The sequence below is a fragment of the Podarcis liolepis genome (assembly GCF_965112155.1).
Source record: "Podarcis liolepis genome assembly, chromosome: 1".
NCBI classification, from domain to species: domain Eukaryota; kingdom Metazoa; phylum Chordata; class Lepidosauria; order Squamata; family Lacertidae; genus Podarcis; species Podarcis liolepis.
In genome coordinates, this window is record NC_139554.1 from 86065945 (window position 1) to 86090887 (window position 24943).

The following is a 24943-nucleotide window of genomic DNA, read 5'->3' on the forward strand; positions in this document are numbered from 1 at the left end:
AGATCATGCCACTGAGTAACTAGGAGTTCATAAACAGCAGACATACACCCTGAAATCACCTTGCGTGTGTTGTGCTTGTGTGTGTCTGTCCCCTCCGCCTAGTTATGACACCTTTTGGGCCTCTCCTCAGGTGTTAACATTTGCCATCTGGAGGACATAAGTTCCACAACACCTGAGCTTCACATTTATTCATTTTCAAGAGTTGCATTGTAGGAGTTAATGTTGGGTTGCTCTTTATTTTCTTTACAAAAAGGTGGCCTCACTGAGGTGGACATGTGGATGGCATCATCCTCATGATTATCTCATCCCGCCTAAACAAATCCATGCATGCAAACAACCCTTTTCCTGGGGAAGCCATATGCAAAGCGGTCTCGGGGTTTGTTCAACGTCAGGATATAAGAGCTTGCACGTTCTTAAGGGCTGCGTCCGGATCCGCCTTGTATAGCATGAAGTGGCCTTGGACTTGCGCGGCACTGATCTGATCAGAGGCGGACACGGCCTGTTTGGCAAACTCCTCGGCCGCAGCTGCTGGCTGGTCTGGGTAGAACCTCTGGAACATGCGCCCGAGCTGCCACTCTGAGCAGTACCCCACGTACTGCTTCAGGTCCACCCGGCCAGGGCGAACTAGGGCTGGATCGAGCCTGCAGGGAAAGAGAAGAAGACAAATGAGGCTCAGCAAATGCTCAGGTGGGAAATATGGTCTCTATGCTCCTCTCACTTGGGGTATCATCTCCTTGTTCTCTCTCTAACCCCAAGAAGATACAGGGCTAGGGGAATCTGCTTTCCCCTTTATTTTTTTGAGCTACTCTCTAAAAGAATATAAAGTAACAGTGCCTTGTAATTTAACTACACCCACGTCTTGCTGCACTCACCCATCATGCTCCTCTTTCTCCATACCTGCCAAGTTACCCATCCCCTCCTACAATCTCAGAGGAGCCTGCATGGAACCAGGAACAGTAAACAAGGACAGAACCAGATCTTCAGTTTCTGTATTAAATGCTGCAAACCAGCATGACCAAAGGAGCCAGAAGTCCATATGTATATATACCCCAGACCACTCCCTAGAAAGCATGACCCCAGTGTTACCCAAAGCCTTACCCAGCCAGTTTTAACTGGCTGACCCTGTCTGCTGAGCATTTGCTCTTCTACCCCGCACATGACTCCTTCAGCACCAGGCTTACATGGCTGGCAGAGTCCTGTGCTTGTGGGAGAGGATGTGTCACAGGTCTTGGAGACTACAAGAGCCCCAAGATAAGATTCTCTTCCGTCTTCTCCTATAGTATCATCTTCTGGAACAGGAAGTGTGTCTTCATTCCTGCTGCCTTCCTCCTTTTTGTACTTAAAATAGTTACCAGCTGGTCCCCAGAAAGGCAGACTTTGCCTCATAAAGACAGCACTTCCAAGGGGTGGGACACAAACTGCCCTCCTCTGTTACTCACTGCAATCTCCTTCTTGACTGAGTTACAAGGAAGCTCATGGAGTTGCCTTGTGTGAGCTAGGGATGGACGGATCAGTTTATTTCGGGTCCATGTCCAAAGTGTTACAGGTGTTAAGTCTGCTCTGTTGCTTTTCCACTTTAAGATCTGTATTTTTTTTATTTAAAAAATCCATACAAAAATTCGTATTTAAAAATGCATTTTATTATAAATGCATATTTAAATAGTATTTATCACAGGGTATGCATCTCTAAATGCATTTCCTCCTAAAAAAATAAATCTTAATGCATTTTGGGAACCAAGGACTGTATTGCAAAATTTGGAGGAGGTGAAGGATAATTGTGAATTCGTTTGGGAGGTACAAATTTGGCTAGCTTGCTTGAAAATGCAGACAAAACAAAACTCTCCTCCACCCCTAGCTTGTCTTCACCTCAAAAACACCAATGGAGACATCTTAGGCACTGTGTTACTTGAGGAATCCTTGGTCCCACCAAGGGAAGTGAACCCTTTGGATCGAACTGGCCTACCACCAAAGGGACTCCATTTGCAGGCTTCCTCCCAGCCACTGAGCGGTGAAGTAGGCTGATTTGCTGGAATACTGGTCCTTCGTTTGTGTGTGTGTGTGTGTGTGTGTGTGTCGCTGTTTCCCTGGCAAAACAACAGTCCTGCTCCTGTCTGTGTTTGGGCTACCGAGGGATTCAAAAACCTGTCTCAGGGGATACCTAGCTTCTCCTCGTGGCATGCTTTGGCACCGAATGTGAGAGGGTTGAGTGGAATGGGTTGGGCGAGGTTATCATGGTGTTAGTGTCCTCACCACATGCCGGCTGGTGGTTTCAATGCGTCACCAGTGTGGGACTTCATGTTGTGAGGGGAAGGTGATGAAGGAATTTCTCTATGGGACTGTCAGTTGTTGCTACATTGTTTCCTCCCCCTCCCCCTCCCCCTTTCCCCTTCCTAATTCTGTTACAACAGTTTTGATTTAGCTGCTGGAGGAACGTAGAATCCTAAACCACTGTAGACTCCAGCCTATCAGCCACTACCTTCCTTGGGTGCCATTAAATGATCCTTCCCAAGCAAAAGGTTATCTTCTGCAGCTAACAACCTCTCTATCTGCCCCATTTTCTGTGCAACGCTTCTGACCTGTCCACATGATTGGTGGTCATGAATACAATCCTTGCTTCGGAGGAAGCCACACCATCCAACGCGTTGAGAAGGCCACTGAAAGTCAGGCGTCCCATGCCTTGGTATGCGCTGGGGTCTGGAAGGAAACACAGCGGCACAGAGACAGCTCAGAGGGAGACACTATAGGTACAGTTGTGACCAAGGGCTGCCCAATTTCTGTCTAGGTTTATAGCCTTCCAGGGGAAGGGCAACAATCCCACCGTTGTGGTCTTATGTCACAGTAGTACCAGCTTTATGTTCCCTGCCTGATGTGCAGTGGCTTGCGAAATGTTCCTGACACACTGCTGTCCAAATAGATACATGAAGGGGTCGGAGAAAATCATGCCACCTGGTGGCAAAATGCAAGTCGACAGAAAGCAGGACAATAAACAGTCAGGATCCTATGTCCAAAGAAGGCTGGCAAAAAGAAGTGCCTCTAGGATCTCTGCTGGCAAATCTCTTCCACAGTGCAAAAGCTGTAAACTTGTCCCCAAGCGCCTGTCTTGTTTCAAGTCTCTCTTTGTATATGGATAACTGAATTGGAATAGGTGTCACATTAAAGCCTGCAGATAATTATTTATCATTATATTTATTCAATCTATTGGTAGCTTGCTACGTAAAAAGTATTGAAGTAACTCACAAAGTTTTAAAGACATAAAGCAAAAACAAGAACAAAAAAAAACCACTCAATAAGAAGAAAAGAGAGCAATACGTTGCATTTAAAAAGAAACTGTACCAAAAACCAGAGAACAGACACAGTAAAGCAGCAGGGGGGGAAACTTGGCAGCAAAGCATACCATCCAGCAAATCATCACCACCATCTGTCAAATACCTGAGTTAAGTTTTTACCTGGTGCCAAAAGAATTTTAATGATAGCCCCAAGAGGACCCCACTGTGAAGAGCATTCCACAAGTGGGGAGCCCTGACTGGAACACCCTCTTCCTTGTCACCACACTCCAGACCTCCCTCAGAGTGGACACCAGTAGAGGATCAAAAAATGAAGGGTCTGGTAGACATTTTCCAAAAGACATTGGTGTCCTGAGTCATTGACCCCTCTTTGTCAGTACCAGGTCACCAACCCGAATCCCATTGCAAAGTGCAGCTTGGAGGAAGGAGCTACTATTCAGCTCTCATTCCCCCCACTCTGAATGAACAATTAGCTTGGGAAAGTTGCTGCAGTGCAGCACTTAATCAGGATGCCTCCACAGAGTTACAACACAGGGGTGATGAACGCTTGGTCCCAGCTCAGTAAGAGGCAGCAGAAAAGGGCAGCCTGGAACAAAAGAGTGGGGAGGCGCCATCTGCCTGTCACTCACTTTCGGTAGCAAGATCCCGGCTGACGAAAGCAGCATCCACGTCCTCCAGGAGGATGATGCTCTGTTGAGGAGCTACGCTCAGGAGGTGGTTAAGACGATCATCAGAGAGGCTGTGGTCGCTCAGGCTCAGGAGACAGATGCTGTACTCAAGTTCTCCAGCAAGGGCTGTGCTGTGATAGACAGAGGACAATGTTTCCGCTGAAGAAAACTATGACAACGCCTTGTGCAAAGCTAAGCAGGGTAAGCTGTAGGGGAGTGATTCCTGACCAGGAGCTACACAAGTGCCCAGGGAGGTACCCTCAGAGACTGTATCCATGGGCAAATCCTTTGAGAAAAGGGGTTTTTTTGGAAGGAAAGCTGAGGACATGGTACTCACATGAAACTGCTCTTTCCACAACCTGGGGGCCCGTACAGCAGGTATCCTCTCCGATAGGGGATTCCTACAGACAAAGAGGCTAGTCAAAAGGCAGAAAACGCAGCCTATTCCAACTTCTTTTGAAATCTGAGCTACTATCTCACACCCGAGAATAAGAATGAGCTGATCGATGATGCCTTGAGCTCACCCCATAGTGGCCAATTCCAGTTGCTGAGAAAGAAATATATTGCACAGGGCCCTGACAGAGTACCCAATATCCTGCCACCCTAAAGGTTTAGCACTACTTTAACCAACTTGGCAAACAGTTGATACAAAGTATTGTGGCAAATGCCAGAAACTTAGTAAACATTTGGTTTATCAGTACTTGGCTGTGCAGAGACGAGCCAGGACAGTCTCTCTCGTAGGAAAGTAAGGGATAGTTCCTAATTCTCAAGGCCTGGGACTTTGCAGGGGCTGTTGTAGAGACAGCAATGAGGTTAGAAGAGGCTTCCCACTACACCCATGTCAGAGATGAGTTGTGAGTGCTAGTGGAGATAAGAGTCTGGGAATCCAGCCATATTTACAAGATTTATTGCTTCTTTCGTGCTATGTACAATCAGCTTTGAAAGTCCGTTCCGGTCATGGCAAGTCAGTTGCCTCGACTAAAGCTGCTTTCGGTTTTCCCCAGCATAACCACCTCCTAAGCCCAACCCCCCTCCTTCCTCTCTTACGAGTGTGGCTTGGCCCCGGAAGTGCCTCCCCCCTCTCAGATTCATTGCCTCCTGACAGCCTGTCGTCACCTTCCTCGTCCGAGGAAGAACAGCTACTAATTAATGGAGGTTTGTCTCAATACGTTTCCATTCTCTCCCCCTTCTCTGCCTCCCATTCCCTGACAACTCATAAGATGAGAGAGGTCCCGCTGCACTCATAAGAACAGAGAGACATCAGCACAGTTGGGAGTCCAAAGCAGGAAGAAGGCGCAGGCAGGTTGGAAATGACAGGGATGCAGAAGGCAGCAGAGATGCCTTTGGGCACAATAGCAGAGGACATTGAGAATGATAATCTGGGCTAAATAATGGGATACGCTGGCTCTGCAAGTGGCATCCCACCTGCCTTAATTTAGTTCATAAAGGAAAAGCTCAGGTTGTGAGGGTATCTGAATGTCGCTCCCTGAAAAGTAAACTCACCTCGATCAATGTACCACTTGGGGTTACCAGTGAACTCTTGCACATCCCGCACAATTCTCTCGGACACTCCTTTCTCAAGCACTACAGAGGTGAGCGGACGCCGACGTCGTGGGAAACCAAATGGCCGCCATTCAGCCCCCATGGCTGTGTACATGACCGTCTTTCCTTCTTGCTGCCTCAGAGCCAATTCTTTGGCTGCAGAGAAAGGAACAAAGCTGAGGAAAGGGAGCTAACTGCACATCTGGATACAGATGGGAAGGAGGAAGAGGGAAATCGCCTGTCTGCTAAATATAACAAAGAAGCAAGGAAGCATCACCAAAGAGAATGTGTCAGTTTGGAGGGTAGCCCCAGCTCTAAGTAGGGGTACTTAAGGAACTGGAGTTCTGTGAATTCTGATGCAGAGTGATATAATTTGTACCTCCTGGAATCAGGTGCAGAACAGAACATAACTAGCCATCAGACTTTGGCCTTCTCTAAATTTTGAAATACAGTTTTCAGTTCAAAAAATGCCCAACGGCATGAAAAATGCATAATTTGGAATAAAATACATTTAGAAGTGCATAGAATGAGCTACAATTGTAGCTACTTCATAAAAATATATTTAGGTATGTATTTAAACATGATTTTTTGCATATATATTTTTTTTTAATTGTAGATTAATGCAGAAACAGGATGGAATGGACTTACTAAAGAACACATGTAAAACAAACCTGGGTCCAGAAATAGACTGATCTATTCATCCCTAGCGCCAACATCATCATTAAATGTATTACCCACCCTTGCCAGCCTACAACCAAGGAGAGCTATTGTACCTTCCTGCAGGATGTTGAAGAAAACCTCTCGGTTGCTACCGATTGCTGTGAAGGTGACAGATTCCCAGGGGGTGCCCGTATGCAGGTCAACCATTTGTTTCTCTCGGTTCCGTTCAATGCGGATCCACTTCCTTTTATACCTGGAGGCGGAGCAGGGAACATGTGAACAGGAACTGGTGGTGGGGAGACAACTGGACGAGCAAGCATGCAATATTCATGACACCACTTCCTTATTAGCCCTGCAATACATCTGTCCATCCCAAAGACATTCCATGGCCTCACTTACCAAATGAAATGGTTCCCAGGGCTGGGGATAAAGTCAAACTTGGTACTGATACGGCCACTCTCATGCTGCAGGTATGAGGTCTCCACGCTCAGGTGCTGGGTGTGCTTTGCATGGTGAGAGATCCAGCTCAGCAGCCAGTGGTAACTCTTGTCCTTGCTTGGCACCTCTAGGGTGATCATACAATGCCGCCTGAAAGCCACCAAGCCAAGCTGTGCCCCTTTACGGGCCAGGGCCAAGGCTGTACCTACACCCACCAGGCCAAAGCCTGCTCCGAAGTATGGATTGTCCTTCAGGGCCGAGACAAAGTCAGAAAAGGGCATTGTTGTGGGTGGGGAAATAACTCCAGTGCTAAAGAGCCATTCCCAGCAGCATTTCTTCTAAACACCATAACAACACATGGAGAGGAAGAGAAAAAAACCAACAAATTAATTATGAAGTTATGGGTGGCAAGTATATTGGTTACCAGAAGACAAGCTTTATTGACAAATTCTCTTTAACCCAGGTGTGGGGAACTTTGACCCTCCAGATGTTGCTGAACTACAACACCTTCCCTGGCCATTGGCTATGCTTGCTGGGGCTGATGGGAGTTGGAGTTCAGCAACATCTGGAGAGCCAAAGTCTCACCACACCTGCTTTAGCCTCTTTCATGCTACCTTATTTTAGCAAAATAAATACCCTGGCAGATCCCTCTCCACTGGAAAACCAGAATACAAGTAATTATGCATACATACTCACAAATTCAGCTTCCTTCTCTATAGTAGTTTGAAAGATTGCAAAGCAAGGCTGCTGCCATTTTGGCTTGTGTAAAGAAAACTGGATATTCCCTAGCTTGCTTTTGTTGGTGTAATCTGGAAAAATTGGTGAAATTGCACTCCGTGCTTGGGCCGTGTCTTCAGCAGCCCATTTCCCATTCTGTTAAGTTAGCACACCGGCTTCACTGGGTGGCTTAAAATAGTTGAAGGCTAAATGCCTAGAGCGTCACTCGTTCATCTTCTCTTTCTCTAATGTGTGTATGTGCAAAGATGGGTATAAAGCCAAGGCTGCAGCAGCATTGGCGGGAGTATGAGGTATTCACCGAGAAGAGGCTTTGCTCAGTGCAAGGTACCAGCAGAGAAGCTGAAGGTTACATGCTGTGTGGTTCCGTATAGCATGCTGAGCTTGTTAGGATTCTTGCTCTGTGCTTGCAGTCATGGGATTGTTTTATGTTACATGATGGTGTATGTTTTCATTCCACATTGTGGGAAGTGGCGGAGACAGAGCTAGCGTGGTAAAGTTTTACTTCTAATTAGTCAAACCTTGGTTGTCGAACATAATCCATTCTGGAAGACCGTTCAACTTCCGAAATGTTCGATAACCGAGGTGTGGCTTCTGATTGGTTGCAAGAGCTTCTTGCACTTGGGTTCCGAAAAATGTTCAAAAACCAGAGCATTTACTTTCAGGTTTTCAGCATTTGGAAGGTGAAACGTATGATAACGGAAGTGTTTGGGAACTGAGATTTGACTGTGTAGTAGAATAGTTCATGATGTACCAGCATCTCTTAAAAGTTTATGTAGCTAGGGTGTTTATATTTATCTTAAACACAATAAACACTTTATACTTTGAATTGAACTGAATGGGGAAGAAGTCTTCTTAACCAGGAATTCTATCTGCTTTCTCCACATCATGCATAATTTTATATAACATGGTCCCCTTTACCTGTTTTTTTCCTGAACTAACGTTCCCCCCCACCCCCACCATTGTAGTTCTTTATCATAGGGAAGTTGCTCTATTTGGACTGCCCTTTTCTAGCTCAAATGCTTAGGCATGCCCAATGAAGTTTTTGATTTCTTGGGCAGACCCCCTCCCCATGCTACCACAATCAAATTTTGAAAGGTCACTCAAAAGTAGCTTGTTGTGTGACCCAGAAAGCTAGCTATCGGTATTTGAGAAACATAGCTCAGCAACTAGTTACTGTGCCAAATACATGGGCACCAAATAGTAGATCAACCATGTTTTGCAGCTCATAATCACTTTGAATTTCTTCTGTTTGTGAGTTAGCATTTTGTCTGCTCTGTGGAGCTTGATGTTTATTTCCAATAGCATTTGTGGAAAGTAGAAACTGAAAAGATGCTCTCTGAACAATTTCATTACTTGTGTGTGTGTCTTTTTGGAAAGTCAGCCACAGCCCAAATGTTGGTTGCTGGTCTGGAAACATTTGCCTACCACTACTAGAGATAGGAAGATTTATAATACTTTTCTCCACACTTTTAAAAGGGGTGCGATGCTGAGGAGGAAACCTCTCTATGGGGTTAAGTCCCATTGAGTCCAATGGAACTGACTCCCGGCTGAAATGATGCAGGATCTCAGGCTCAATTTCCTGTCTCGAAAGGAGAATCGTCTGAACCCGCCACCCTTTTCTCTTGCAGCACTTAATCGCCCCCATAGCATCAAGAGGGTCCTCTCCTTCGTGCCCCCTTCCACACGCCCGGCATAAAGGAACAACACCCGCAGACACGGACTATGGAACACGCTCTCCACGCATTAAAGTTCGCCTCCCCAATAGACCTCACCTCCGGATAGCGCCTCTCTTTCCTTGCTTTTCTCTATGGTTCTTTTGACCGGAAACAATTCTTTTCTCTACTCTATTGTCCCCTTAGATATAGAGATATGAAAATGTATAAAGTTTTAAATGTATATTGGAATAAATATCTTTTGATGATGATTATCTACAAATGTATAATGACAGTCGTTTTGACATCTTCGGGGTGAATCCTCTGTATATCTTGCAGTAGGAACGAGAATTCGCTCCTAAATCAGAAGTAACGATAAGGGTAGTGTGCAACTCTTACCTTTTTCTATCTCTACGATAACCTCCAGCTTCAAAAGGCGTGAGTTGAACCGAAGTCAGCATTTCCTGTGCTTATATGTGACAGCAGAGCGGACGCGTTTTCCGGCACTCTATGGTCCCTGAGGGAGCGTTACGTGTCTATATTTTTTCCTTCCCGGTCGCGCCATCCCAACCATTTGCCTGCCTGCCTGGGTTCTGGACTTGCGAGGTGAAGATTAACCCCTTTAAAGCGGTTACGGCAATCCCTGGAAGTCGCTCTGGAAAGCTTCCCTTTATGGTGCCGCCTCTAGTCCTGGAACGTCAGTCAGCAGTTACCATAGAGTTGCGGGGTGGGAGCGGGCTCTGGGCGGCACAAAGGGGGGAGGGGGGACGAGTCTCGCTCTTCCTTCGGTGGGGGGGGGGAGTGAAAGGAAGAGCTTTTGTTTTGTTTTAATTGGGGAGGGGCTGTGGGGCTCCTCGTTGGCCTAGGAAGGCGGTGGGCAAGCAAGCCAAAGAGGGAAAGGGAAGGAGGTGCCCAGTGGTGAGTTGACTTGGGTGGGCCCTCCAAGACTCTCACGGCATAGCTGTCAACTTTTCCCTTTTCTTGCAAGGAATCCTATTCGGAATAAGGGAACTTCCCTTAAAAAAAGGGAAACGTTGGCAACTATGTCTCACGGGGTGCAAGGAAGGCAAAAGGTGCTCCCAGAGACTCACTGGCCCCCTAATGCTGTTGTATGTGTGCTTTGTGATGGGGTTGGGGCGGGCAGGTCATGGCCTGAAAAGGAAGGGGCCCCCACAGGGCTAAGCTGAGCCCTGGAGTTGGTTACTGGCCATTCTGCCTCAGGAATCCTCGTTCATCCTTTCCCTTAAAATATCCGTGATTTTTCTCTCTTTCTCTTCCCTTGCACTTCAGAGAGCAGTAAAGATGGCCCAAGCCTGGCACTGGGAGCCTGAACGGCTGCAGAAGAAGCCCACCAGGAGAAGGAGAGGAAACCGGGTGTGTAAGTTCAGCCTCATTGTCTTAAAGCCCACTTCACCACCCAGTCAGGTGGCTAGATTCCTGCAGGGCTGCTTTACCCCAGCTAGTTGGGATCACTTGCCAACTGCTATCCAAAAACATGCAGGAGAGGGGATATGGTAAGATGTGTATAAAACAATGCATGGTGTAGAGAAGGCAAACAGAACCATGCTTTTCCCCTTCCCTCCTAATACTGGAACCTGGGGTCATCTAATGGAGCTGAAGAATAGGAGATTCAGTATATACAGAAGGAAGGACTTCTTTATACAGTGTGTAATTAAGGTATGGAACTCACCGCCACAATATGTAGTGGTAGCCAGTAGCTCGTGTTACTTTAAGAAGGGAGCTTGACAAATTCACAGACAATAAGGCTATTAGTGGCTTCTAGGTGTGATGGCTGTATTTTGCCTCTAGGTTCAGGGATATCATGTTTCTAAATACCATTTACAGGGGAACAATAGTGGGCGAAAGTTTGGCAGAAGCTGACAGAACTTTTAATTCTAAATGGGCAGTGCACTTCATTTTTTCTGGAAGTTTTGCTAATCGTAGAAATAACTATATCATCAAGCATACATGGCACTTGCATATCTAGCACACTGTTACTTATGTTAATTTGGTCTGGAATCTTTCCTCTAAACAGTCTTGGGCGTGATTATCTACAGATGCATGCCAAAATGATTAGGTAACATATTTGTGAGTTTTACTGTGTGCCAGTAGGCAGTTCTGTGTGCTGTTCTTACAGGAAGCAAATTCAAACCCCCAAAATGTATGTCCCAGTGTGAGTCTAATCCTGGAAATTAGCTTTTCATCCAGTTACAACTGCCCATCTCTGAGCCAGGTTTATCTGGAATAAATGCAGTGGAGTTCAGCTCTATGTGAAACTATTACAAAGGTGTTTAGACTCCAAGTTTTGAAGAAAAAATTCTGGAGCGAGTGTTCCTATTGATTAAAGTACTGGGCCCTACACAGGAAGAATTAACATACCTTTACCAGCTAGAGTGAAAAAGAACAGCTTGGATTTATATATATATAATCTTGTACAGGAAGAAGTCTGCAGGATTGTAGTGTTGCGCTCTGCTGTGTTGCTAAAGCAGAACATTCTGCATATTGGTTCTGGGATGTAAAATGTTTTGCAGTAATGGAGATGCTTTAAACTGAGCTAATAGAAGACAGTAGACTGTCCTGGCCCGTGGAAGTAGACTGGCAAAACCTCTTCAGGCTGTGAGGGTGGGCTGCAAATAACCCAATAAATTGCTATCTTATCTAATGGTAGAGCAAGCGATAAAGACTATTAAAGTGTTTTCAGCTCTAAATTCTTCAGCAGTTTGCCTTAAGCCCTCCATACGGTTGGGTTTTAGTCTATTCCAGAGTTGATTGTAAAAACCACTGACATAGCTGCATAAACTTTCATCTTTCCTCTGTGCTTCTCTTCTCCAGGAAAGTAAATCTGTGAATATCCTGAATTTTCCCATCCTGAACCAAATACTGTCCTGTTGAGCTTCCTACTTAAGCAGACATAGTTGCCAACTCTAATAGCTGCCTAATACTAACAAAGCTAACAGTTAATATTGGGCATTACAAAACCACCCCATGCTCATTTATTTGAAAAACTTAATCCTTGGTTGCTTCTCTTCAGGCCAGCAATGGTACCATTTTCTTGCTATGTTTTTAACAGGAGCTGTACCCCACTTTATGTCATGGTGCAAGGCTACACTGAGGAGTGAATGACAATGAGCACAGGAGCAGTTACAACGGAACCTGTGGGAGGAGACAAGATGAACGCACTATGCCAGGAGCTCTTGCTACCCGGCTCAACAGATGCAGGAAATGAGAACAGCCATGGCATCTCCAGTGAGAACTTAGTGGTGGGACAAAGCTTGCTTTTAACAGAGGCTTCTGTGGTAGGAAGAGAAACTGCTGGTGTTGAAATATTTGTAGAAGCCGTGACTAGCAGCATGTCCCTCAGCAATCCTGGCAGCACTACAGGTATGTTGTGCCCTGATAGGTCTTCGTAACCATGTAAGAATGAACCACTTTGTCACTGTCATCTTTTAGTGTGAGTGGTTTCTGTCATGTAGCATTTGTATTGTAAAGGAGCAGCAGAAAGAAGCCTTAGGATCTTAGGTCTGGTACAAAAGGCCAAGAGACCTGTGAAAGAGTAGCCTGGCTTTTCTGCACCTGATGCTGTATTCTGTAATTGTAAGTTGCTTTGAGACATTTTAAGTAGTCAGCAGCGAATAAATGCAAGAAATAACGAGGGTAAGGTTTGTACATCTGTTATCTGGGAGAAGGGATATCTGCCACATTGTGTTATCTGCTCTAGGAGTGGAGGGAATGGAGATTGTGTTCTGATCGGGGTTCCTGGGTCCTTGTTACTATCAATTGTCCAGCAAGTCACCAAGATAAGCTTTGACTGTGGCTGGATTTGCTTGAGGCACTGTGAGCAGCTGAGATCGAAAAGGTGCGAGGTGTATTTGCCTAATAGGAGGAGGCAGGGATTTATTTTCATCGTATCTGATGGGATATTGCTGAGCTTGCAGTAGGCATGAAGCTTACTGTGGATCTGTTTGCTGCACCTTCATAAGGCTGCTTATGGGAGATACCCTTCAATGTCATGGTGATAAGTATTGGACTAATGCCATGGAATATAAGGACCAGAGGCCTTACTATGTTCTTTGAGGTCTGCAGTTTTGCCTGCAGTGCCTCTGCCATACTCAGTACAAATGACTGAACTATCTTTAGGACTAAGAAGCTAATGTCTTTATTAGGGCAAAGGGGCTGATACTGTGTGCCTCAACATCATCCTCTGCCCCTGTCTCTTTTAACAGCACAAGTGCTGAGGAGCATGAGGGGTATAGGAGATGGGAGAGTGCAGTGTGGTGCCTTGGAGCACGTTAAGAGCTTAGGAATTGCAGGGTACCATATTTACAGCAAAGTAGGGTGGGACGTTTAATTAAGGAGAAGACACCACTTACAGGGACGTTTAGGTGGTGGCATGTGGGAAGGGGGCTTAGGTGTTGAGGAGTTGGAAGCTTACAAGGGGGTGATTGGCATAATAATAATAATAATAATAATAATAATAATAATAATAATTTATTATTTATATCCCGCCCATCTGGCTGAGTTTCCTCAGCCACTCTGGGCGGCTCCCAATCAAGTGTTAAAAACCGTACAGCATTAAATATTAAAAACTTCCTGTAATGTGTATGGGTTGCTCGTGCGTAAGTTGCCGCCTCTCCAGGCTTTGTTGCCTTGCTAAACCTTTCAGTCTGGGCAGCCCTTCACTTCGTGGCTGCCTCAGTCGCTAGCAGAATCCGTCAGTGGGCGTTTCTTAAATCTTTTCCAACATAAAAGTTGTTTGACACCCAGTCTCCTCCTACTCTCTCTGTGCGGAAGTCTTCTGCGCAGGGTGGGCGTGGGTAGCGGAGGACCCGTGCTCTCCCCGCTGGTGTCCGGTGAAGAGTCCTGGAGCCCTCTCGCCGATTCCCCCATCAGCCCCTCTATATCCCTGGTGTTGCGCTGATTTGCTTCCCCATCTGCGGAGCTGCCTCTCTCCCTGCTGGGCCCTTCTCCAGCATCATTTGAGAGCCTTCCCTCCGCCTCTAGCTCCGATGTCAGTTCCCTGACACTTCCCTAAACAGGGCTGCCTTCAGATGTCTTTTAAAGATCCTTCAGATGTCTTTTACAGTGATCTTTTAAAGGAATTTAAGAGGCAAGATTCATATACGTGGTACACACTGAGACAGGGACACGTTTGAAAATTAAGCACTTGTCCTACCATTGCCCTCCTTCAAATCAAAACTGGTGATCTTTTCCTGTGAAAATGTTTGGGTGTGGTTCTAAACACCTGAAGCATGGAGAGTCCCTCCCCCCACCCCCGCTCCAACCCATTTGAATTGAATCCTGTGTTCTGATAACAGTTCTTATAGATGACTCTCCACCTATATGCTGATGGCTGTGACAGAGCTTTGGAGAATCCTTGCTTGTAAGCTGACACAATTTTTAGTAATTTTTGCCTTGGATGAGATTTGAACTGAAGCATGAGGTAGGTGTGTGTGGATTTTTTTCTACCTTATTCTCAGCTGTTTTTTTAAATATCTCCTCACAGAGGTCTTGGTCAAAGTTGTGGAGCTCTATTTCTGCGAACGGTGTGGGCAGAGCTTCTCTGACCCCGGCCTGCTTTCCCAGCATCAGTGCATTGAGCTTACCAGAGGACAACTTGCAAGCATCCCTCAACTCCAAGAGCTACCACTGGGCCTTACAAGCCAGAGCCTGGCTGTCTCTGGAGAGCAGTCGACAGTCCATGAGGCGCAAGCGCAGGGCTTGCTGGATAGAAGCAGGCAGGACCCTGAATTCTGTACCGATCCCCTCTTGTGCCCTGTTTGCCAGGTGGAGTTTGCCTTGCTCACTGAGCTGAAGGAGCATTTCAGGGACCACCAAAAACCTACGGGTCCCCAAGTCTGCTTTGAGGAAGGCTGTCATTTCAGCTCGGAGGATCGCAAGCAACTCCGGGGGCACCTGCGGCACGTCCACCAGGTGTGCCCAGTCACCTGCACCTACCGTGGCTGCTCGCTCTTGTTCCGAAGCCGAGAGGACATGGACCTTCACCGCAGAAGCCACTTCCCGTTTCACTGTAGGCGCTGTGACTTCATCAGCGGCAACACCAAGCAGTTTGGGCAGCACCGACACAGCCATCTGCAGGAGGCCACACAGCAGGATGTAGAGGCAGCACTGGAGACGGGAGCAGTCGCTGAGAGCACTGAGCACAGCTTCACTGCCATAGTGGGGAAGCGGCTCACCCATCATCTGCTTCTAACATCAGGTACTTGGGGCTGAGGAAGAGACTAGGGTGGGCAGAAGGGGGGATGCTTTGTAGTGATGCCAGACACCTACTTCTTAAAACCCCCACTGGATCCTAGGGGTCTCTTAACTCACTTTTATGACAGCTTCCACTTCACTTAGAGACAACGCCATAGGCAGAGGTAAAGGGGTGAAGCTCCATTAGTCAGCCAGCTTTGTGGAATGATATTATTTGTGGATGTGGAAAATTATAGCATGAAGAGATGCTGGTAGATTCTGAATAGTGAACCATGGCAGGGAAAGGGATTTGAAACGGTGGGAAAGTTGGGGGGAGTGCAGTAGTCGAGAGCAGCTCTCCCTTTGAAAACGCCCAATGTTTAATCCTCCTCTCTGTCAAACTATGAAGGTCTTATTTCCACTTTTTATGTGTTCTACTTCCCTGTTCTACTTCCCTTTGCCTGGTTCTCAATATGCATTTATTTGCATGTTATCATTTGCTCATCTCAAGCCTTTTCTCTATAAAAAAATGGAGTCCCTGGTTTATATTTCATTTTCTTTCCAAGGAAGGGAAGAACCACTGAGCAAGGCTGAGAATTGCTTGGAAGTTCAGAGTGGTTGGGATGTGACTGAAATGGAGCCTGGCCTGGGGGCACATGTTGGTAGCAGTCATGTGCCTCCTGAGGACTCAGGACCCAAGGAAGACACAGGGGATGAATTTCAGGAGGAGGAGGAGGAGGTGGTGGTGGTGGTGGAGAAGGAGAGCTTTGAGAAGAAAGCATCTTCTAAAAGAACAAAGGCTCAGCTGATCAAAGGTAGAGACTTGCATTCATTTGCGAGCAGTACAGTTTCTGGCATTTCTTAGAAAAGCTTTTCCAAACAGCAAATGCACAGGCATATTACAGCATGCCCTATATTTGAAGAGGGTCTCCCTGCCTGAACTGGTTGTTTTCTTTCCTGAGTTCAGAGGCAAACTACTTCACACATTAGTTCCCACTTCTGCTTGGAAATCTATTCGTGATGCTTTCTTTTCTTTGGAGTGGGGTGGAGCATTGAATGCAATGGCTATTCTCCAGTGGGTGCTAACTGATTCCCAATTATCCCTAAATATCCTGAGCTACCAGAAGCTCTTAAGCATAGGGTGGGGTTTTTAGATAAATTTTATATCTGTAAAAAACCACCTCTACTGTTATAGGCCATTGCAATAAATTTTTATTGTAGGGTAGAGAGAACACGGGAAGAGATTGCAGGAGCAACTGTTATTGCTAGGCAGGCAAAATAGACTTCTGGAGCATGACCAAAGGCCCTTTTATTCATTCCTCTGCACTTAAGGCATGCTCCTCTCATTGCAGAAGGTGCGGTTGAGGACTCCAAATACCTGTTCAAGACCCACATGTGTCCCGAGTGCAAGCGTTGCTTCAAGAAGCGGACTCACCTGGTGGAACACCTTCACCTCCACTTCCCTGACCCCAGGCTGCAGTGCCCAAACTGCCAGAAGTTCTTCACCAGCAAGAGCAAGCTGAAGATCCACATGATGCGTGAGAATGGGGAGAAGGCCCACCGCTGCCCGCTCTGCCACTACAGCTCTGTAGAGAAGAATGCCCTCAACAGGCACATGGCCAGCATGCACGAGGACATCTCCAACTTCTACTCGGACGTCTACTCCTGTCCTGTGTGCAAGGAGACGTTCAAGCTTAGCCATGCCCTCAAGGAGCACCTGAAGACCCACAAGGCAGAGCCCAAGCAGCTGAGCTGCTTTCAGGCCGACTGCAGCTACAGCACCGAGGACCGCAAGGACTTCCTGCGGCACGTCAGGGAGGCACACTACATCAAAGCAGTAGAGTGCAAGTACTATGCCTGCTCCCTTCTCTTCCCCACCGCAGAGGTCATGGAAGCGCATCGCAAGACGCACTACGCCTTCCACTGCCAGCAGTGCGACTTCATCTGCTCCAACAAGCACGTCTTCCGCAAGCATAAGAAGCAAGGCCACCCGGGGAGCGAGCAGCTCCAGTGCAGCTTCTGCCCCTTTGCCACATTCAACTCTGTGGAATTCCACGACCACGTGGGCAAGATGCATGCCAGTGAGAAGATCCACAAGTGCACTGAGTGCAACTTTGCCACGGCGCACAAGAGGGTCCTCATCCGCCACATGCTGCTCCACACAGGCAAGTTTGCTTCCCTGCATGGGGACTCCTAGGGAAGCTCTGGAACGTGTCTGCTTGTTTGCTTGTCCCCTTTGTCTCCTGCTGTCTCATAGTGCTCTGAACGGCAGGTCTGTAGTCCTAATTTTCCTTCTCCTACTTTTACCCTTTTCCACTATGGGGTCGGTTGCCTTATTTGTATACTGCAGGACTAGGGAGACCTAGGTTAATATCCCTGATTCACAGAAGCTTTCAATGGGTTTTTTCTTGGGTCAGTCACATATTCTCAGACTTAACTTGCCTCACAGGGTTTTTGTCGGGGGAGGTGGGAGCTGAGGTGGGAACTACAGGTGCCACCTCGTGCTCCTTAGAGGAAAGATGTGAAATAATGAAATTCATACCTTCTAAACTTGAAAGGAAGCTCCTTCCAGACCTCTACTTTGATCATTGTGATGAAGGGAGACTTAAAATTTAGATATAGATTGAGCTCCCACAGGTTAGACTTGTTTTTCTTGTACAAAATCCTGGCCTTCTGGGGTCCCCTTCATGCAGGTTCTGCCCCCACACCTCTTGTTGAAAGACCTAGATTCTGTACTGGAAAGGGACTGAGATTCTTTAGTAAAATTTAGGCAGATTTGCCAGATTTCCGAACTTTAGTTTGCCAACAGAATTTCAGTTCTGGTTGTAGAGTTCAACAGTCTTCAGTATAAAGTTAGATTCCCTGACTAGGCTTTTGTTGGGGTTTGCAATTTTTGGCAGCCCATTCCCCATTTTAGTTGCAATTTCCCACCAGCCTTTCTTTTTCCCAGCTAGCAGTCTTGGATGCAGCTAGGTGAAGGTGCTTAGGGCACTGCCGCATTTACCTGCCCACCCCAACCTCCCAGCAAGCCCCTCCAGAGCAGGAAGGTCTGGCAAGCAAAGGGCAGGAAGTGGAGAAGGACTTTCCAGTTTGTGGCCCTGCATGGCGAAGGCACTCGCCATGGTGATGCAGCGGCCAAGCAGCCCTAGCCTTTCTCCCCACTTTGGAGTGAGAAAGAAGCAGGGATTGCTGTTTAGCTGATGGGATCATTGCCACTCACCTCTACACTTGCACTGTGGGAAGGCATGCTTGTTGCTTGTTAACACTAACTTGAGGTCAGTGCCACACATGGTTGAAACTTAGGCGGCATCCATACACAGTGACAGTATAGCAATACAGTGGTACCTCGGGTTACATACGCTTCAGGTTACAGACTCCACTAACCCAGAAATGCTACCTCGGGTTAAGAACTTTGCTTCAGGATGAGAACAGAAATTGTGCTCCGGCAGCACGGCGGCAGTGGGAGGCCCCATTAGCTAAAGTGGTGCTTCAGGTTAAGAACAGTTTCAGGTTAAGAATGGACCTCTGGAACGAATTAAGTACTTAACCCAAGGTACCACTGTATGCTGTGGGAAGGAAGTGCTACTGTTTATTTTGCGGGGGTTTTTTTGTGGGGCGGGGCAAAGTAGGGCCTCGTTTTAAATTGAAAATCTGCTGCCCTCAAGGGGCACTGCGGGCAGGACTGTCAATCCACAGCTTCCAGTTTGCTCTGTGACTTTAGGAGAGAAGCCTCACAAATGCCAGCTGTGTGACTTCACTTGCCGAGATGTGAGCTACCTTTCCAAGCATATGCTGACCCACTCTGACGACAAGAACTACATGTGCACCGAGTGTGGCTATGTGACAAAGTGGAAGCACTACCTGAACGTTCACATGCGGAAGCACACGGGAGATCTGAGGTACTGAGAGACCCCCTTCCCATTCCCCTGGCTTGTTTCCTGTATCAGGAAGTAATCTGTATGCAGAGCTGAGGCCTTTCTCCTTCCACGGCCTTGACCCACTCTTGTTTTGTGTGCAACCAGGTATCAGTGTAACCAGTGTTCCTACCGCTGCCACCGGGCCGACCAGCTGAGCAGCCACAAGCTGCGCCACCAGGGCAAGTCCTTGATCTGCGAGGTGTGTGGCTTTGCTTGCAAGCGCAAGTATGAGCTGCAGAAGCACATGCAGGCGAAACACTCCCAGAACTACCAGTCTCCCGTCTTCCAGTGTCAGTACTGCAGCTACCAGACCAAATACAAGCAAGCCCTGCTCAACCACGAGAACTGCAAGCACACCAAGCAGAGGGAGTTCCGTTGCGCCCTGTGCCCTTACCGCACCTTCAGCAATACCAGCCTTTTCTTCCACAAGCGCAAGGTCCACGGCTATGTGCCCGGTGACAAGGGCTGGCAGGAGAACTATGCCAGCAAGGAGCTGGAGGTCACCTCAACGGAGGTGCTGCTCAGTTACAACCTGGCCATGACCCTCCATGCTGAGCCCAGTCCCTCCCTCCCCAGGAGGCATGACAAAACCAAGGCCCTTGTTTCAGAGGTCCAGGAGGAGGATGGCCCCCAGGAGACTTTCATCATGTCTCTCTTTGGGAGTGAAGGCAATGCTGAGACCGGGAGAGAGGAAGTGGTCGGAGAGCAAGACCATAGTAAGACAGATGCAGCCCCTTCAGAGGAACTCTCAACCAAAGCCTTTCCGAAGGGCTCAGAGGAATTGGGCAGTATTGGGAAGCCCCTTCCGACTTGCACACTGCATCTGGAGACCCTGTGCAGCTCTGACCCAGAGCAGCTGGTTGAGGAGATGCCCGCAGCAATGCCAGACAGTGGGGCGGCCCAGAATTGTAAGGAGGTGGAATCGGCCTATGAAGCATTAGGTTCCAAGGACTCCCTCCTCCTGGAGGACAGCGAATCTGCTCTCGACGACATCCCTGACTTTGAGGAGGAGGCAGAGGTCCATGAGGATAGAGAGATGGAGCTGGAGAAAGGTGCTGGGTCAAGGACTGTTGAAGAGAACAAAAAAGATGCTCAACAGGATCTGGGGGACAGTAAGGGTGATGGGCGGGACTCTGAACTTCAGCAGGCACCACCCAGCCCTGAGCAGGGATTGGGGTGCAAAGAACCCAGTATACAGGAAGCTTGGCCAAAGGGGTCAAAGCAAGATTCTCTTCGACCTGTTACTGGCCACGAGACTCTCCTTGGCCCAGAAGATATGCTTCCTCCCTCTGAAGAAGGCTCCGATTCAGAATCTGTGCTGAAAGCTCTAAGGCGGCAGGACAAGGAGCAAGCGGAAACCCTGGTCCTGGAAGGCAGGGTGCAGATGTTGGTGGTTCAGTCCGAGAGCCGCGTCTTCAAGTGCGAGAAATGCTCTTACATCACCAGGAAGGAGAAGTCAATGCTGGTGCACTGCAAAGCTGGCTGTCAGGGCAGGAAATGCCCCTTGGTGTGCCAGGAGTGTGGGGCCATTTTCAAGCAGCAGAGAGGCCTGAATACCCACCTCCTTAAGAAATGTCCGGCCCTCGTGAAGAAGACTGGCGGGAAAGCAGCCTGCTTAGACCAGCCTGCTGCAGTACAGCCCAATGGCAAGAGCCTGGAAATAGCGGAGGCTAAGAAGAATGGGACAGGAGCCCCGGACGAGGAGGTGAGCAAGCTTCAAAAGGCTTCCTGGGATGCAGAACCGAGGCCTGTGAATGCCGAGTCTACAGCCACTGTCCTTCCCAACACACAGTCCTTGGCCATCAGTTTGCAAGAGAAGCCATCTCAGGATGTCCCTGAAACCATGGTAGAAGAACAGTTGCCAGGAGTTACCGCTGACACAGCTAGCAATCCCTTGGAGAAATACTATGTGGAGCAGAGCAAGTTCCACTGCAAAGCCTGCTCTTTTGCCTGTTCGCGGGTGTCCACCATTCGCTCCCACGTAGAGGACGGCTGCCGTGGCTCAGAGCAGTTCTGCTGCCCATTGTGCTCTAAGCCGTTCCGTTCCAAGAGGGCCGTTAAGATCCACCAGTTGGAGGGGCACGTTGAAGCTCATCCCACCCAGCTGCTGGAAAGGACCAAGCGCACGGCGGACTCAGAGGGAGGAGATCAGCAAGCAAATGGACAAATCATCTGCAAGGAGATGGGTCAGGCCAATGAGCCAGTGGGAGCAAGCTCTCCGCGCCCTGTGGCCACACACAAGAAGCGGCACTTCTCCTGCCCCTCCTGCCCCTTCACGTGCCACCAGGAGCGTGCCCTGAAGACCCACAAGAAGCGGGGCTGCCTGAAGCTGGGCGAGTTCCGCTGCACGCTGTGCCCCTTCACCTCCAAGGCTGCGGCAGCGCTCCGACTGCACCGCAAACTCCACCGCAAGTACTACAGCAGCCGGCCGCAGCTGGCCTGCCGCCAGTGTGACTTCACCTGCAAGCAGGTGCGCTGCCTGCGCCAGCACGTGCGCATCAAGCACGAGGGCGAGAAGCCCCACAAGTGCCCTTACTGCGAGTTCAGCACCACCCGGCGCTACCGGCTGGATGCCCACCAGTCCTTGCACACGGGCGTGGGCCGCATCGCCTGCCCCACCTGCGGCCAGACTTTTGGCACCAACTCCAAGCTGCGCATCCACCGCCTGCGGGTCCACGAGAAGAAGCCCACCCACTTCTGCCCGCTCTGCGACTACAGCGGCTACATCCAGAACGACATCACCCGCCACGTCAACAGCTGCCACCAGGGGGAGCTGAACTTTGCCTGCGCCCACTGCCAAGCCCGCTTCAGCTCGGAGACGGCCCTCAAGCAGCATGCCCTGCGCCAGCACGAGGAGAAGGTCTCCTACGCCTGCCCTCGCTGCGCCTTCGTCTGCCACAGCGAGGCCACCCTCAAGTGCCACGTCCAGAAGCAGCACCCGCACCTGGAGTGCGCCACCTGCAAGGCCACGCTGGCCACCCGCGAGGAGCTGGAGGAGCACAAGAAGCTGCACTTCAGCCACCGCTGCGACATCTGCAGCTATGCGGCCAAGGAGCGGCAGCAGCTGGTGAGCCACTACTTGGAGGCCCATGAGCCCCCCGCGGCCAGCGAGAGGCTGCTCAGGTGCTCCTTCTGCGACTTCAGTTGCTGCCACCAGCTGGTCCTGGACCACCACGTGAAGGGCCACGGTGGCACCCGCATCTACAAGTGCTCCGACTGCGAGTACGCCACCAAGAACAAGCAGAAGATCACGTGGCACATCCGCATCCACACCGGGGAGAAGCCTTACAAGTGCCACCTGTGCCAGTACGCCTGCGCTGATCCTTCACGCCTCAAGGTGAGAGCCATCCATGCTCGGGATGATGGTTAATAATGATTGCCTTGCCTGATTTGTCCACTCCCTGCCCAATATGTACCTATCTGTTTTCCCTTTTGGAGGGACTTAACTTTAGCTTCATTTGTTCTGGTTTTAACTTCCTGTTATAAGATTTAATTGCCACCAGTGGAGGCAAAACCTATCCAGTAATTGCCTAATACGATGACCTTTCAGTGACAGACTATATGAAACATCTGTTGCTATCTGGGTTTTTTTTTCAGCCCAGCTAGACTGGCTGCTTCCAGTCTGTGATTCTGATCTCTTCCTCCTCTCTCGAAATCTTACAACTCTCTCTTATGCTTCAGCCAGTCTTGCCCTTCTCCTGCATGCATTTTGAAAGGTGGAAATGAAAAACAAAAACAAAAAACAAAGCTAAGGAGTGCCTCAGATGCGGTGGGTTAAGTCTGGCCTTTGTTACTGTGACTTTTCAGTGCCTTACTGTCCGTAGTATTCCCTCTCTGTCGTCGTGCAAGAGGACTATCATCCAGGTTGCCTGCTAGGACCACTGGTCCACTGAGTGAATTACTTTTTTCTTTATACAATTTATCTCCTGCCCTTCCTCCCAAAGGAGCCCAGGGTACCTGTTGATACATTTGCTTCACTGTTTAGTCTTCCTTGTTTCCTGGGTTCATCATAATGTTCCAGTCAAGTAACTGGATTAAACCACTTGTGAGGTTGGTGTCCCACATGTGTGACCCCCCCCCTTTGTCTCCCTCTCTGCCCAGTATCACATGCGCATACACAAGGAGGAGAGGAAGTACCTTTGCCCGGAATGCGGCTACAAGTGCAAGTGGGTGAATCAACTGAAGTACCACATGACAAAGCATACAGGCAAGTGCTTCACTGGAATATGGAGGTCTGGGCACTCAGGAGCTAGAAAGGGCAGCCTATGTTCCTCTTGGGGGGATAAAGCCTTGCAGGGCCATGTGTTTTGTTCACATGATGTGAAGAACAGAACCTCTTGTAGCCTTCCAAAAGCTGTATGCAGAGGCAAACAGTTGGCATGGTCCAGATTTGATAGAGATTTCTTTCATCACAATTGGACTTAAGAGAGTAGGCACGGTGATCTGTAGATTCTTGAAGAAATGTGGCAGCAGTCTGTTCTGTGAAGAACTACACAGATTATTGTTCCTTGTGAGATGGTGCTGGTCCACCAATGCATCTATTTTGGGTGGGGACATCAGAGTAAAGAACTGACTGTATACGTATCTCACCGCAGGGATTTCTTACATGCTAACAGGTTTAGCCCATACCAGTTTCATGCCTGTCCCTGGGAGCGATTGTTGGACCCTTGCAGGCTGAATGGCACTCTTGCTTTCATTGTTCCATCTCCAATCCTACTGGTTAATAATGCACTGAATGCCACACTGATGAAACTTGGGCCGTGCTTAGAGTATACCCATTGAAATCAACAGGCTTAAGTTAGCCATGTCCATTGATTTAATAGGTCTGCTCTGAGTCTGATACAACCGCTTATTTCCATTTGAGAGCATTTCTGCCTGGTAGCATTTGGGCTGCTGAAGGAGTTTTCATTAGAATTTGGGGTATTTTTGTAGCCATAGTTCCAAGGCCAACATATGAGGCTGCAGTAAAGGGTGGAGATTTGGGGACACTCCTTTCGCCAGGGCATTCACCATCCTGCAGAACATGGATGAGCGGCAATGTTGAGCACTGTTGAGGTGGAAGACACATGGGCTGTGGCTTGGTTTTGATGGTCTGGCATCTCCCACCTGCTTCCAGTGTGTTGCTCTGTGCTTTCTACACAGGGATTAAGCCATATCAGTGTGACGAGTGCGAGTACTGCACCAACCGTGCCGATGCCCTGCGCATCCACAAGGAGACGCGCCACCGCGAGGCCCGCTCTTTCATCTGCGAGCAGTGCGGGAAGGCCTTTAAGACTCGCTTCCTCCTCAAGACACACCTGAAGAAGCACAGCGAGGAAAAGCCGTACGTCTGCAACGTCTGCTACCGGGGTTTCCGGTGGGCAGCCGGCTTGCGGCATCACTATCTCACGCACACCAACGAGCACCCTTTCTTCTGCCGCTACTGCAGCTACAAAGCCAAGCAGAAGTTCCAAGTGATCAAGCATCTGCAGAGGCACCACCCTGAGCAGGGCGGGACGGAGGGAGATCTCAGCAAAGGGGTGGGCAAGGACCCTAGTACACTTCCTGTCCACCTGCATGATGCTCAGCTGGAGATTCCCCCCTCCAAGCACCCAGAGGTGATCGAGGCCCAGGTGTCACCACATGGCTAAGTCAAACCTGGGGAAAAATTGACTTTGCACATTGAGACGACACTTTGCTGTGGTTTCCATGAACTGGAAGTGGGTGGAAGCCCTCAGCCTGGAAGCACCCGATGTGCCCGTCCAGGCCTCTCTAGGTCAGGCGTACGCCATTGTGTATGTTTTATAGTCATATCTGTACATGGGATGTAAAATATGTGACTGTATAAAAGGGATCTCCAGCTTTCTTTGCAA

General features: G+C 48.7%; 2 protein-coding genes across 9 annotated transcripts; one reads left to right on the top strand and one right to left on the bottom strand.

The window, feature by feature from the left end:
• Positions 1–171: 171 nt before the first annotated feature.
• On the bottom strand, positions 172–9489 carry BCS1L (BCS1 homolog, ubiquinol-cytochrome c reductase complex chaperone). 2 transcript variants are annotated; one of them, XM_083490806.1, is made up of 8 exons: positions 9382–9489; positions 6554–6930; positions 6268–6407; positions 5456–5650; positions 4290–4353; positions 3914–4083; positions 2577–2694; positions 172–641 (listed from the first exon to the last, which is right to left on the bottom strand). In XM_083490806.1, exons 2-8 carry the CDS (start codon positions 6871–6873, stop codon positions 389–391), a joined length of 1260 nt encoding a protein of 419 aa, XP_083346932.1. In that variant the 5' UTR covers positions 6874–6930; positions 9382–9489; the 3' UTR covers positions 172–388. The 2 variants fall into 2 exon arrangements, with proteins under 2 accessions (XP_083346932.1, XP_083346931.1); XM_083490805.1 differs by lacking the exon at positions 9382–9489 and adding an exon at positions 9103–9191.
• Positions 9454–24943, top strand: ZNF142 (zinc finger protein 142). 7 transcript variants are annotated; one of them, XM_083487751.1, is made up of 10 exons: positions 9454–9588; positions 10273–10360; positions 12053–12363; positions 14486–15199; positions 15741–15989; positions 16527–17339; positions 18896–19073; positions 19197–22428; positions 23193–23298; positions 24234–24943. In XM_083487751.1, exons 3-10 carry the CDS (start codon positions 12102–12104, stop codon positions 24719–24721), a joined length of 6042 nt encoding a protein of 2013 aa, XP_083343877.1. In that variant the 5' UTR covers positions 9454–9588; positions 10273–10360; positions 12053–12101; the 3' UTR covers positions 24722–24943. The 7 variants fall into 7 exon arrangements, with proteins under 7 accessions (XP_083343877.1, XP_083343876.1, XP_083343881.1 ...); XM_083487750.1 differs by having other exon boundaries at positions 10273–10356; XM_083487752.1 differs by lacking the exon at positions 9454–9588 and adding an exon at positions 9699–9900 and having other exon boundaries at positions 10273–10356.

What these genes read in the sequence shown, in the direction of transcription:
- BCS1L (XM_083490806.1), bottom strand. Translation starts at nt 6,873, where the DNA reads ATGCCCTTTTCTGACTTTGTCTCGGCCCTGAAGGACAATCCATACTTC. An exon ending in TGTGGAAAGAGCAGTTTCAT is followed by an intron (nt 4,084 to 4,289) that starts GTGAGTACCATG and finishes TGTCTATCACAG; the next exon opens with CACAGCCCTTGCTGGAGAAC. An exon ending in CCGGGATCTTGCTACCGAAA is followed by an intron (nt 2,695 to 3,913) that starts GTGAGTGACAGG and finishes GTTTCCTTCCAG; the next exon opens with ACCCCAGCGCATACCAAGGC.
- ZNF142 (XM_083487751.1), top strand. Translation starts at nt 12,102, where the DNA reads ATGACAATGAGCACAGGAGCAGTTACAACGGAACCTGTGGGAGGAGAC. An exon ending in CCACATGCTGCTCCACACAG is followed by an intron (nt 17,340 to 18,895) that starts GCAAGTTTGCTT and finishes CTGTGACTTTAG; the next exon opens with GAGAGAAGCCTCACAAATGC. An exon ending in CCACATGACAAAGCATACAG is followed by an intron (nt 23,299 to 24,233) that starts GCAAGTGCTTCA and finishes CTTTCTACACAG; the next exon opens with GGATTAAGCCATATCAGTGT.